Here is a 13,511-nt window from a genome sequence, read left to right on the forward strand (position 1 = left end):
TGCCTGGCCTCTGCTTCCATTGTGCCTAGCTACTTTTGCTTACAGTTCTAGTATCTTTACACCAGCAGTTCATAAATAGAGACAACAAGCAGTTTACTCAACTACTGTCTCTTTTGAATAAATGTCAAGTCACATTGTATTAAATTACTATTGGCTGTCGACATATGGAAAAAACAACACACCCTATCATGAGTCATTTGAAAAGTAGGCTAGACAAAGCACTGGAAAAATACATCCTCGGGAACAATCCTATACAGGAAAGGGGATGGACTAGATGACCCAACAGGTCTTTTGCAATGCTATTTTCTGACTGTTTATATACTCAACTCTTGTGATTCATAATCATTTTGTTACTACTAATGCTGGACACAGGACCACTGGTATCACAGGCATTGACTTTTTTCAAAGTGCCAACGGGTGCTTGACCACCGGCTCTGCCCCTTCCCCCAAGGCCCCACCCCATCTCTTCCCACCCCTACTCCGCCTCTTCCCACCCAGTTCCGCCCCCTCCTCCCAGCGCATTGCATCCTCGCTCCTCCGCCCTCCCCCACAGCCTCCTGCATGCCACGAAACTGCTGACTGTGGCGGGTGGAAGGCAGGTACGGGGAAGGGGTGGGGGGGGGAGGGCGCATGCTGATCAGCAGGGCCTGCCAGTGGGTGGGAGGCACTGGGGGGCTGCGGTATTTTCCCGTAGGTGCTCCAGCCCCAGATCACGCACGGAGTTGGCGCCTATGACTTATTAGGTTAAAAAGCCAGTGTAAGAGTGGTAATGGAAGCAGATCTTTTTCGTCCAGATACTGAATCATTATAGGCACGGATTTAAAAGTAGACATGTTTTAGAGTGACAAACAGAATGAAATAATGTTCTGATCTATTTTGGCTTACTCAAGAAGATCATTTAATACACAGAAAAGAACTAGTACGATACCCAAAAGCTTACTGTGAGGTCTATAAGAAATCAGCAACTAAAATATATTTTAATAATTATTTGTATGCCAGTGGCACCTAGAGGACCCATTGCACTAGTTAATGCACAAACATTGTGAGAGATGGTCCCTGCCCTGAGGGCTTCATAATCAGACATTTAGTATTTCCCCCATTTCACAAATAGAAACTGAGGCAAGAGAACTAAGGCCCCAATCCTGAAAACATATCCATATGCTTAATTTTACTTGCTGTGATAAATGAAGTATGCATAAGTACACATTTGGAAAGTAAATGTAGATAAGGGACAAAGGTAGGGGTTCTCAAACTTTTTGCTGGCACTACCCCACTTTAATTATTTCCACCCAGATAGCATTGAGGATGCCATTTGGAAGAGCGAAATGGCATCCTCTGCACAGCATGACATCGTATGTATGGAGCGTGCAAGGTCACGCTACGTGGAGGATGCCACTTTGTAGAGCAAAATGGCTTCCGCCATGCAGTGTGACCTTGCATGCACTGTATATCCAAGGTCATGCTGTGTGAAGCAAAATGGCATCCTTCACACACTTGGAATCGCTGCAACCCCATCTGCTGATGACGTGACCCCATTTGGGGTTGCAACCCAGTTTGGGAACTGCTGAACTAGTGGCATGTCTACACTGCAGCCAGAGGTGTGACTGCAGCACATGAAGATACACCTAAACTAGCTTTAATCTCAGTCTCAGACTTCAAAGTCAGAAGGGACCATCATGATCATCTTGTTTGACCTCTTGTACAGCATAAACAACAGAACCTCACCCACCCACTCCTGTAATAAGCCCATAACCTCTGGCTGAGTTACTGAAGTCCTCAAATCATGGGTTAAAGAATTCAAGTTACAGAAAAATCCACTATTTACTCTAGCTCAAACCAGCAAGCGACGCATACCCTCCAGTGCAGAGGAATGCAAAAAACAAAAAACAAAAACAAAAAACCACCACCCAGGGTCTCCGTCAATATGACCTCAGGGAAAATTCCTTCTGACCCCACACATGGTGATCAGTTATGAACACCTCGGGAACGGAGGTTGTTCATAACTCTGAACAAAATGTTATGGTTGTTCTTTCAAAAGTTTATAACTGAACATTGACTTAATACTGCTTTGAAAGTTTACTACACACACAAAAAAATCCTGCTTCCCCTTTATTTTTTTAATAGTTTATGTTTACCACAGTACTGTACTTGCTTTTTTGAGGGGGGGTCTCTGCTGCTACTTGATTGCATACTTTTGGTTCCAAATGAGAAGTGTGGTTGACTGGTCAGTTTGTAACTCTGGTATTCGTGACTGAGGTTCTACTATATCTCATTAACCACTCAAAATTTGTTCTAGAACCTTGCACACAAATGAGATCAAACTAATGGGCCTGTTTTCCAAATCACTTTTTTCCCCCCCACCCCTTTTTTAAAATATAGGTACAACCTCTGAGTTTACAGATTCATTACAAAGGCTATTGGGCTTGCAATTTCATATACTAGTTCCTTCAATATTCTTGAGGGAGATTATCCCGCCCCCAATTTAATTACACTGTCTGAGTTTGGCTTCTCCTCAGATGTGGCAATATCTACTTCCATATTCTTGTTCCATTAGCCACCCTGCCACTGCCCACAACTCTTCATTGCCTTAGTTTTTAAGAAGAGTAAAGTATTCATTTAGGTGTTGGATCACAACTAGATTATCTTTCATCTCCACCCCATCCTCAGTGCTCAGCATTACCACTTCTTTCCTTGTTTTCTTATTAGATATATGGCTAAAGAACCTTTTACTATTGGTTGCAATTGTCTTTGCAAGGTTAACTCTGCTTGGCTTTTGGTAGTTCTCACTTCTCCCCATACTTTCTGACATCCTTGAGTTAGCGCTCCTTGCTGATCCATCCCTTCCTCTGCTCCTTGTAGACTTTCTGCTTTCCTAGTAGGCAGTTTGAGGTGCTTGTTTATGCATGTGGGTCTAGCTAGCTCACGTACCAATAGCAGTTAAACTATGGCAGCATAGACTTCAGTATGGGATGGCTGCTCAAGTAAGCCTAAGGTGCCAGGTGGGCTTGTACAGCCCCTGATGAAGGCTCTACTGCTGCAGATATTCTGCTACTGGTACGCACCCTTGCCAGGTTAAAGCTAGCTTAGGATGTCCCAGGATGCTGCAATCACACACTCCTGACTGCAGCGTAGACATACCTTAAGTGTCTTACTCAAGGCCAACAGGATGGTTCAGAACCATCAAGTTGGCCTCCAGCTGCATAAAATTATTACTCTTATTCTCTTCTTCCTCCTTCATCTTAGCATTTATCACAAACTTGTGTTTCATCTTAAAATCATAAGATCTTTGGGAAGAGTTTCTTCCTATGTGTTTATATAGCACCTAGCACAATGGGGTTCCCAATGCTGACTGCAGTCTCTAGGCAGCCTCCAGCAGTAGAAACAATTATAGCATCAAAGTAGGACTACCAATGGTTGAAGTATCACTTCGTGTTCCACACCCTTAGTTTTCTTGCTGACTGTATTCTTAAAGTATCTTTTGGGTTGAAATTTCTCCTTCTTGTTTTCAACCCAGAGGTGAAGAGAAATCTTTCTACTTGCTGTATGAGGTTCAAGCACTGCATAGCCAGTGCCTTTTCTTTGAGGAACATTTGTCTTTCCCTTGTAGGCCAAGGAAAATAAAGACCAAAAAGCTGTTATTTCTGTACTAAGATTGAGATTTTAAATTACACAAGAGTCAGGAAATTGAGAAAGAAGAGTTCTAACACCACAACCCTGTCAAATTGTGCGTGTTCATTTCTCTAGCTAGGGTCTTTTGATATGCAGCCACAACACTAGATAGCATAACAGCATTCAGGAAATACAATGACATCGGAAAGGAGCTGTTTTTCCATATTGCTCTTCTTGTAAATTGGTCACTTAGTCTATCACATAGTATCTATCCTCTCTTTTCTAAGCAAGCTAGCAAATAACCCCAATGCTACCTTTCAGCTTACAGTAGTCTAGACCTTAGTCAGGGTTCAAAGGCCAGGACAAGGTGCAGATGCAGCATTTATTGCTCCGGTGGATGGTCTTCTCCAGTCCATAGACACAAGAACTACACCCATGCTCACCCTCCTGGCCCTCTTTATATCACTATCACCAAGTTCTCTTATCCTGCTTCCAAGAGGCTATATGATGAGCAGCCATTTCTCTGCTCATCATAGAGGAGGGTGAAAAAAAATTGTTAACCTCTGAGGATAGAGCAAGCAGCCATGGGGTTAAATTGCAGCAAGAGATGTTTAAGTTGGACATTAGGAAAAACTTCCTGTCAAGGTAGTTAAAACATTGGAATGAATTGCCTAGGGAGGCTGTAAAATCTCCATCACTGGAGGTTTTTAAGAGCAAGTTAAAAAAAAAAAAAACCTGTCAAGTACGGTCTACAGAATACTTAGTCCTGCCCAAGAGCAGGGAACTGGAGAAGACGACCTCACAAGGTCCCTTCCAGTCCTACACGTCTATGATTCTAAGCTCATGTGATTGGGACAATCAACCTGAGAGATCACTGCTTCTTCCATGACTATAGCCTCCCTTGACAGCTATGTTCCACTGGAACTATCAAACCATCAGACAAGTTTGAGACAGATTTGTCACAATAGCTGAGCTGCAACACTGGACTCACTTCAAGCAGCCATGGACCTTACAGAATTCAGAACTAACTACAAAATTCACTCTTTCAATTTTATTTCCCCCTCAATAACTCCCTATACACTCAACCACAGCCACTTAAAATGCTCCATCTAGGTTGTATTTCACTAGACTGCTGATGAGAGTCACGGTTCTTCTTTTACTTGTTGAAGTTTGACACCTACAGCAGAAGGGATTTGGGGGGCTCTGATGGTTACCCTGTTAATTATTTAAATGTTCAGATGCCGTAAGCCAGATACACAGGACTGAATTTTGTACTTTTAAAATCTCTAAGCTTTGCTGTTACCTCAGATGTGCACCTTTAGTGATTTATAAAACTGCAGTTATTTCTGCCACTGAAAAGCCTACTGTAATTGCAAGCATCCAAGGGGAAGAGCTAAGGTTCAGCAGCTAAACATAATGAAACCTCTTTTTTAAGTTACAGCCATACAAGGGAGAGGGGGCTAATGCAAAGGAGAGAGAACGCTCTGCTATGGAGCTCTGGTAAATGTTAACATTTATATTGTGCTAGGATCTTAAGGCCACAAGCAGAAGTGAAAAGCTCATAAAGTAGGACCTTAAATCAAAGGCAGAGTCATTGCTGAAGGCCATATGGAAGGAGTTCCACCCAATGAACAGGTGGGTTATCCTGGACATAAGCACTATCTAGAAACAAGTCTTTCAGAGACACAGATTTAAAAGACTTGTTGACTTGCAATAACGGTGGATAAAATATTGGTTATAATGGAAATCTGCCAGATTCGCAGAATACAAACGTAGGCAACTAAATACCTATGCTAGAGGCTAAATCGGGCTCCTTTCAATTCAAACTGCAGGCGTGGGAGGGTCATAACACTAGCACTTGCAAGAACTACTGCTCTGCCCTACAAGAAGTCTCACCTCCTCTCCACGATCAAACAAAAAAACACACACCTTCCTGCCCCCCCCCCAACCCAGGGGGCAGGGAGAGCATACTGAAGCTGTGCCTATTATGCCTCAGTTCCCGATACCCTGGAAAGTCAATTTTTTATTCCACCCCTCCAGCCTTCCTTTCCCCTTCATTCTTAGTTTAACACAACAGCTAACACTGAAGAAAAAGTGCTTTTCCTTTAAAAAAAAGGAAATTAACAGGCAAGCTCCACACACATGTGGAGCCAAGATAAAATATTGCTGGTCCAAATACCACCAACATGAAGGAAATAACTAAGGAAGACATTGTGGGCATTATAACAATGCCACTACAGTGCCAAAGATTCTCAGTGACTCTTAGAAGATACCATATTGTAATATCACAAGGCCATTCAATTTTATCACTATACTACACTAGACAGAACAACTATGCCAAAGTTACTATGTGAACTCCCTGTGAGAGGATGTAACACGAACAAAACAAGAGAACCTTAATACAATGCTGCCTGCGTACTAACCGGCAAAAATTAACATTTAAGAGTAAAACAAGTTACAGTAAAGCTGTTTTATCTGGCACTTCAAAAACCAGAAAGTTCTATAAACCAGCATTTCTGATCTTCATTGAAATTCCGGTTTATAGTCTGGTTGGTGTGGGGCTGGCAGGGGGTTAGGGCACAGAAGGGGGTGCAGGGTGCTGAATCTGGGGGGTGCTCACCTCAGGCAGCTCCCCACATGCTGTGGCCTACCCCAGCTGCTCCGAGGCAGAGGTGCGGCAGGCAGCTCTGTATGCTGCCTCCTCCCACAGGCACCACCCCCTCAACTCCCACTGGCTGCAGTTCCCAGCCAACGGGAGCTGCGGAGCTAGCGCTTGGGGTGGGGGCAGAGCACCGAGCCGCCTGCCGCATCTCTGCCTAGGAGTGGCCAGGAGAGGTTGCCACTTGCGGGGAGCCGCCTGAGGTGAGTGCCCCCTGGGATCCGGCACTCCACCCCCCTCCCATGCCCCAACCTGCTGCCCTGAGCCCCCTCCTGCACCCAAACTCCCTCCCAGAGCCCACGCCCTGTCCGCAATCCCGTGCCCCAACCCCAGTCCCAAGCTCCCTCCCTCTTAGTTAATCTGCATTTTTCACTACCTGGCACCCCGCATTCCTCCAATGTGCCAGACAGAACTTTTACTGTACTATCAACATTGTTGCCCTTTCTTTTGACATGGGTATATGTGAAGTATAACTTTATTTACACATCTAATGCAGTACTGGAACAAAGGAGTTCAGACAACACACAAGAAATCCCTTGATTGAGGAGACTGCCCAACACCACTAGCCAGTTTTCAGAGACCAACTGCTTCAAAAATTGACATTACTTAAAGACCAAAGTCTCCTGCTACGACACATCTACACAGAAACTCACAAAACACCACTGCACGTCTACCCAAGACTTAACATTTGCTTGCAAGCTAAGAAAAAACATGCAACACTGTATCTTCACCACATGACAACACCTGCCAAAACATTTTATAAGTTGAAATATATGCTACTTACTTCAAGCCATAGATATGTAACAACTGAAGAATACTTGCTTTTGGCAAAAATAGTTTAGCATATTACAACTCAGGATTTTTAATTAATACATGGTAATTATTTTCTTACCACAAAATTTGTTTTCTTGCTGCTGATACAACAATAAGGATAGACTTCAAAGTTAATTTTTTCAGACAGTTTTTTCAGAACTAGCAAATACTATCTAACTAAACAGATGACACAATGGGTGCTGAAGCATGACAGCTGACTAGTAATCTGCCTAAGTATAAACCAATAAATAACTTAAATTTCCTTATCATTAAGTAATGATGGGTTTTGATTACATGAACCATTACATTATCTAAAGAGAACTCAGAAGAGAGCAATCTCTGCATAATGTCACATTGTGGAAAAAAAAAAAAAAAAAAGAGTTCCTGTTCCATTATATTTGAATTAATTACACTAGAAGCTCAGTTACGAACACCAGAATTACAAACTGATCAGTCAACCACATACCTCATTTGGAACCCGAAGTACACAATCAGGCAGCAGCAGAGACCGGGGGGTGGGGAAATGCTAATCCAGTACAGAACTGTGTTAAATGTAAACTACTAAAAAAATAAAATAAAGGGAAAGCAGCATTTTTCTTCTGCATAGTAAAGCTCCAAAGTTGTATTAAGTCAATGTTCAGCTGTAAACTTTTGAAAGTACAACCATAATGTTTTGTTCAGAATTACAAACATTTCAGAGTTACGAACCACCTCCATTCCAAAAATGTTGTTAACTCTGAGGTTCTACTGTAGGAGATAATTAACACTCAGGTCCTCAGTTTGTCTCACAGTACAAATCTTGAACCCTCAATAGAACTTTAGTTGCTTCAGATTTCTTTGCTGAAACAATTACTAATTTATGTTTAATTCTGAAAAAAACATTGTAAGAGAAAATTAAGAAAAGGTCTGAGTGGATCACAATCTTTTCTCGCTTCTCTAATCCTTAGTTTTCCTGTTACCATGAGAAAAATCAAAATCCTGGTATTCCTTTCTTGGGGAAAATAAGTGTTCCTGTTCCCAAGTACAAATGGAACCTTTATTAAAGGTCTAATTTAATAAATGCCAACAGTTGCATTTTAGGTCTATGTTTTGGTCTCATCCATGACACTTGTAAAGCATTATGCATTTTCAGTGTAAATGTATAAAGAAATTTTTTATTCTAGATTAAGAAATGCACTTAGATTTCCCAGCCCAAGAAAGCAAAAAAAAAAACAAACACACACAAAAAACCACGCCACCTTATCAGGAGCATACAGTTAATGTACAAAGTTATCTACAGAATAATTTGATTAAAGCCCCATATGCCTGCCCGTTGGCACAACATGCTGCCATGGATAGCTACCACATGGAATTACACCCAGATTTCACATTTGTCTGTAGTCCATGGGATTAAGATTTGCCTCCTAGACAGAACTGTTTCTTCTTGTTTTGTCCAAACATGAGTCTGAGCCAGAACACATGTAAGAGAAAGAATGTAACTGACCTTCCATATATGTGAGTATGAGACACACAAAACTGCAGTAAGTCACACACCTAGCGTAGCAGCTTAGGAGCCAAAGTCTATAGACGGTACAGTTGTGTGTTAAATTCTTAAAATCGCTTTCTGAAGTTCCACACTGGTTTAATATTTTTTGGAAGAACTGAAGATAAGGGGAATATTTTATCCCAATGGATAATCACATTTCATTAGTACTGCAATATTAAATTTATTGTAGGACTTTCAGATATGAAAATTCAAAGTTTCCAGCTCTTTAGCCCAAAATGGCATATGTCAGCATATAAAAGAGAAACTATTTTATAGTTTATTTACACAGATCTAGACCTGACAGTGCCTTTCAATTCTGGAGAATTATGCATTATATGTATCATTTGGAATAGAACCTCTCTCCTTTTTCCTCTTGTTTGACTCCCTTTTGTTTCATCTTATTTTCTGTATGATTTCATACACACATTTGTGCAGATCAAGTAATCACACATTATTGTTCACACAGCCTCCAGCATAATTCAAATATCTGAGGATTTTAAAAGCATGTAAACTACAAATTTAGGACGACTTACATCGCTCAGGGCTATGAAAAACTTCACCCTGTGAGACAAAGTTAGGCCAACCTAAGCCAGTGCCAAGTCTATGGAAGAACTATTCCATCAACGTAGCTACTGCCTCTTAGATACATTTACTATAGCAATACAAAAACTCCTTCCATTACTGTAATAAGCCTCTACATTACATTAGTGCAGCTGCAGTGTTTCTAGCACACATATGCTTCATTCTGCTCCCATTGATTTCAATGATAAAACTCCAGTTGACAGGTTGGCAGTTATTAATACTTTAGAAACCACTGAACTTCTGACTTCCCAAAGTCTTAATTCTCAACCCTACCATTGCTTGAAACAGGGATTTTGCTACCATTACCTACAGTAGGTGTTACAGGAAGCACTGCTGACAATTCAGTAAATTACTGAGTATTTAACAGACCACAGCAATAGTGAGTAGTATGTTGTTGGAGATGCCAGGCCAAACTCAGCCCTGGCATAAACAAGATCAATTCAATAAACGTTTATGCTAGAATTTAATATGCATTTTAGATTAAATGTAAAGCCAAAGTCCTGATCACCAGCAATCACAGAAGAGCCATAGAGCCATCATAGAAGCATTTACCCAAGCAGCTAGGGCAAACTACAACTCATTGATTTTTAAAATTAATATTACAGTGTTCACTAGAAGTGTTTGATTATTTCCAAGCAGCAGTCCTACAGCCAAAAGACAGGTGGGCAAAACCCTCCACGGAGCCCTCCCTGCAGTCAACTGGGATTTATCCATGCAAATCCATTTGCAGAATCACAGCTTTGTTTGCTACTATTGATATTTGGTTAACACTGTTGGTGTTACAGATTGTACTATGGACCACCATATAAGTGAAGAATAACAAAGCTCAGAAATACCCCTTTAATTAGGCCAATTAGAAAAATTCATATGCAGAAAAAGTGACTTTACAGAACATAGCAGCGAGAAATCATGAACAATTCACTTTTTATAATAGCAGTAGTTTTAAGTAACACAAAAAATGCATGGTCGTTTTTACACTGCAGTTTAACCTACTGATGAGTTTATAATGTATAAGATGCACAATCAGGCAACAACTCAACTAGCCCCCTGAAATCAATGGACTCACATGAGCAGAAACTGGCGCCTGTAAATAAGTGTACACAGTCAACCTGTGGAACTTTTTGAAGTTGTGAAGGACAAGACCATAACAGGGTTAAAAAAAGAACCAGATAAATTCTTGGAAAATAGGTCCATCTATGGCTATTAGCCAGGATGGGCAGGGATGGTGTCCCTAGCCTCTGTTTGCCAGAAACTTAGAATGAGTGACAGGGAATGGATCACTTGATGATTACCTATTCATTCATAAGAACATAAAAATGGCCATATCGGGTCAGACCAAAGGTGTATCCAGCCCAGTATCCTGTCTGCCGACAGTGGCCAATGCCAGGTGCCCAAGAGGGAGTGAACCTAACAGGTAATGATCAAGTGATCTCTCTCCTGCCATCCATCTCCACCCTCCGACAAACAGAGGCTAGGAACACCATTCCTTACCCATCCTGGCTAATAGCCATTAATGGACCTAAGCTCCATGCATTTATCTAGTTCTCCTTTAAACCCTGTTATAGTCCTAGCCTTCACAACCTCCTCAGGCAAGGAATTCCACAGGTTGACTGTGCGCTGTGTGAAGAACAACTTCCTTTTATTTGTTTTAAACCTGCTGCCCATTAATTTCATTTGGTGGCCCCTAGTTCTTATACTATGGGAACAAGTAAATAACTTTTCCTTATTCACTTTCTCCACACCACTCATGTCATATCCCCCCTTAGTCTCCTCTTTTCCAAGCTGAAGAGTCCTAACCTCTTTAATCTCTTCTCATATGGAACCCGTTCCGAACTCCTAATCATTTTAGATGCCCTTCTCTGAACCTTTTCTAATGCTAGTATATCTTCTCTGGGATGACGGGACCACATCTGTACGCAGTATTCAAGATGTGGGCGTACCGTGGATATAAGGGCAATAAGATAGTCTCCGTCTTATTCTCTCTCTTTCTCCCCCCCCCCCCCCCCGCCCCTCAAGGATTCCTTACATCCCGTTCGCTTTTTTGACAGCCACTGCACACGGTGTGGACGTCTTCAGAGAACTATCCACAATGACTCCAACATCTCTTTCCTGATTAGTTGTAGCTAAATTAGCCCTCCCATCATATGTATAGTTGGGCTTATTTTTTCCCCAATGTGCATTACTTTACATTTATCCACGTTAAATTTCATTTGCCATTTTATTGCCCAATCACTTAGTTTTGTGAGATCTTTTTGAAGTTCTTCACAGTCTGCTTTGGTCTTAACTATCTTGAGCAGTTTACATCTGCAAACTTCGCCACCTCACTGATTACCCCTTTCTCCAGATCATTTATGATTAAGTTGAATAGGACTGATCCTAGGACTGACCCTTGGGGAACACTGCTAGTTACCCCTCTCCATTCTGAAAATTTACCATTCCCTGTGGGGCACCTGGCTTTGGCCACTATGGGAGGACCGGATATTGCGCTAGATGGACCTTTGGTCCAACCCAGTATGGCCGTTCTTATGACAGCACTACGTTGGTGGGAGATCTCCCACTGCCACAGCCACCATCTCTATGGAGGCAGGATGAGAGAGAGCTCTCCCATTTGGCTTAGAGCATCTTCACCAGAAGCTTTACAGCGGTCACAATGAAGCCCCAGTCACCTGATGTACCTTGGTATTATCATAATAAAAATAACCAGATAGATTTATAAACAATGTTTGAAACCCAATTAGCACAATGCTGAGAAAATGAAACAGACTGAGAGCTACAGTGAAACTGACACCTGATTTTCAAAAAGAAAAGGAGTACTTGTGGCACCTTAGAGACTAACCAATTTATTTGAGCTTGAGCGTTAGTGAGCTACAGCTCACTTCATCGGATGCATACTGTGGAAACTGCAGAAGACATTATATACACAGAGACCATGAAACAATACCTCCTCCCACCCCACTCTCCTGCTGGTAATAGCTTATCTAAAGTGATCATCAAGTTGCGCCATTTCCAGCACAAATCCAGGTTCTCTCACCCTCTGCCCCCCACCCCCACAAACTCACTCTCCTGCTGGTAATAGCCCATCCAAAGTGACCACTCTCTTCACAATGTGTATGATAATCAAGGTGGGCCTGAAATGTAACAGTCTGAACAGCAAAAGGCCAAGTTCATCCTAACAGAGACAGATAAGTTGTTTGACTGTCCGTCCTACTGAAAAGGCCTCCTTAAAAGCCAGCCTCCTGCTTCTATCACAGATTTCAGAGGTTGCTGGTAGGGCGACGGGGGTGCTCTTGGCAGAAACCCTCGAGATACCTACACAAGCCAGAGACGTCCAGCATGTTAGAGATGCCCCGGTCACACATGTCCACCTCCGGCTGGCTCTTCTCCCTACTCTCCTCCACGATCTTCTTCAGGGACTTGGACATGGCCTGGGTCAAAACACAAACAGCCGCACGTGACGGGGCTGCGCCCACACACCCACCGTCGGGGGGGGGGGGGGTCGGAGGGCGCAGCGACCCGCCGAGATGCGACGCTCAGGGCGCCCCGGCCGCGGGAGGCAGACGGGAGGCTCCTGGCTGCAGGCCGGACCGCAGCCAAGGCCGCGTGTCCGGGGCAAGCGGCTGACAGCCCACCAAAGCTGCCAGCGCCCGGGGCAGCGGGGGAACCCTGCCCAGGGCGGCCCGGCGCGGCAAGGGAGCGGGACACCTGCGCCCTGAGGTACGCACTCCCCAGGGGCGCCCGGGCCGGAAGGCGGAGCCGCTCGGGGACCCCCGAGACCACTCACCGGTGGGTGCGGCGGGCGGGGCCGTGCAGGACAACGGGGGGCCGACAGAGACACTCACTGCCCGGGACACGCCCTGCTAAGATGCCGCCCACTCCATGCGCGCAGGCGCACTAACCCCCGGGCAGTGGAACGCTCCCAGCCCCATATAAGGCGAATCGCTCCGGGGACTGGCTCCACCCCCACTTGGAATGTGCCGCTCCCGGCTGGCCAATCAGGGCCGCGCATCCCGCCAGCCAGCCAATGGCCGGCCCGGGGGTGCGAGCGGAATGCGGTGTACTGTGTAGCCGCGGGAAGGGAGTTTCCCAGCCTGTTCGGCGCGAGCTCCTCGCTGGGAGGGGATGTAGCGGAGGCGGCTGCTGCAAGGCTGCGCGCTGCCCATTTGCCCAGTGCCCGCCCCCAGCGCAGCAATAGGGCGTCGGGGGCAACGGGGGGGGCAAAGTAGGATCTGAGGCCTGCTGCCTAGCTGGAGCCCCGTGGCAAGGTGCGTCTCCTGTGTCGGTGGGTGTTCGTCGCGCAGCCATCGGTTTGAGTAAACTTCTCAA

General features: G+C 44.1%; 1 protein-coding gene across 2 annotated transcripts in view; it reads right to left on the minus strand.

The window, feature by feature from the left end:
* RSU1 (Ras suppressor protein 1) overlaps positions 1-13,118 on the minus strand; it is a 184,545-nt gene extending 171,427 nt beyond the window's left edge. For both annotated transcript variants that reach the window (XM_074946014.1, XM_074946013.1), the window contains exons 1-2: positions 12,970-13,118; positions 12,502-12,613 (exon numbers count right to left, since the gene is read on the minus strand). In XM_074946014.1, coding sequence (XP_074802115.1) covers positions 12,502-12,610 — 109 coding nt within the window. In that variant the 5' untranslated portion in view covers positions 12,611-12,613; positions 12,970-13,118. The remainder of the gene's footprint in view (positions 1-12,501; positions 12,614-12,969) is intronic.
* Positions 13,119-13,511: the final 393 nt, after the last annotated feature.

Source organism: Natator depressus, chromosome 2 (genome assembly GCF_965152275.1).
Source record: "Natator depressus isolate rNatDep1 chromosome 2, rNatDep2.hap1, whole genome shotgun sequence".
Lineage (NCBI taxonomy): Eukaryota > Metazoa > Chordata > Testudines > Cheloniidae > Natator > Natator depressus.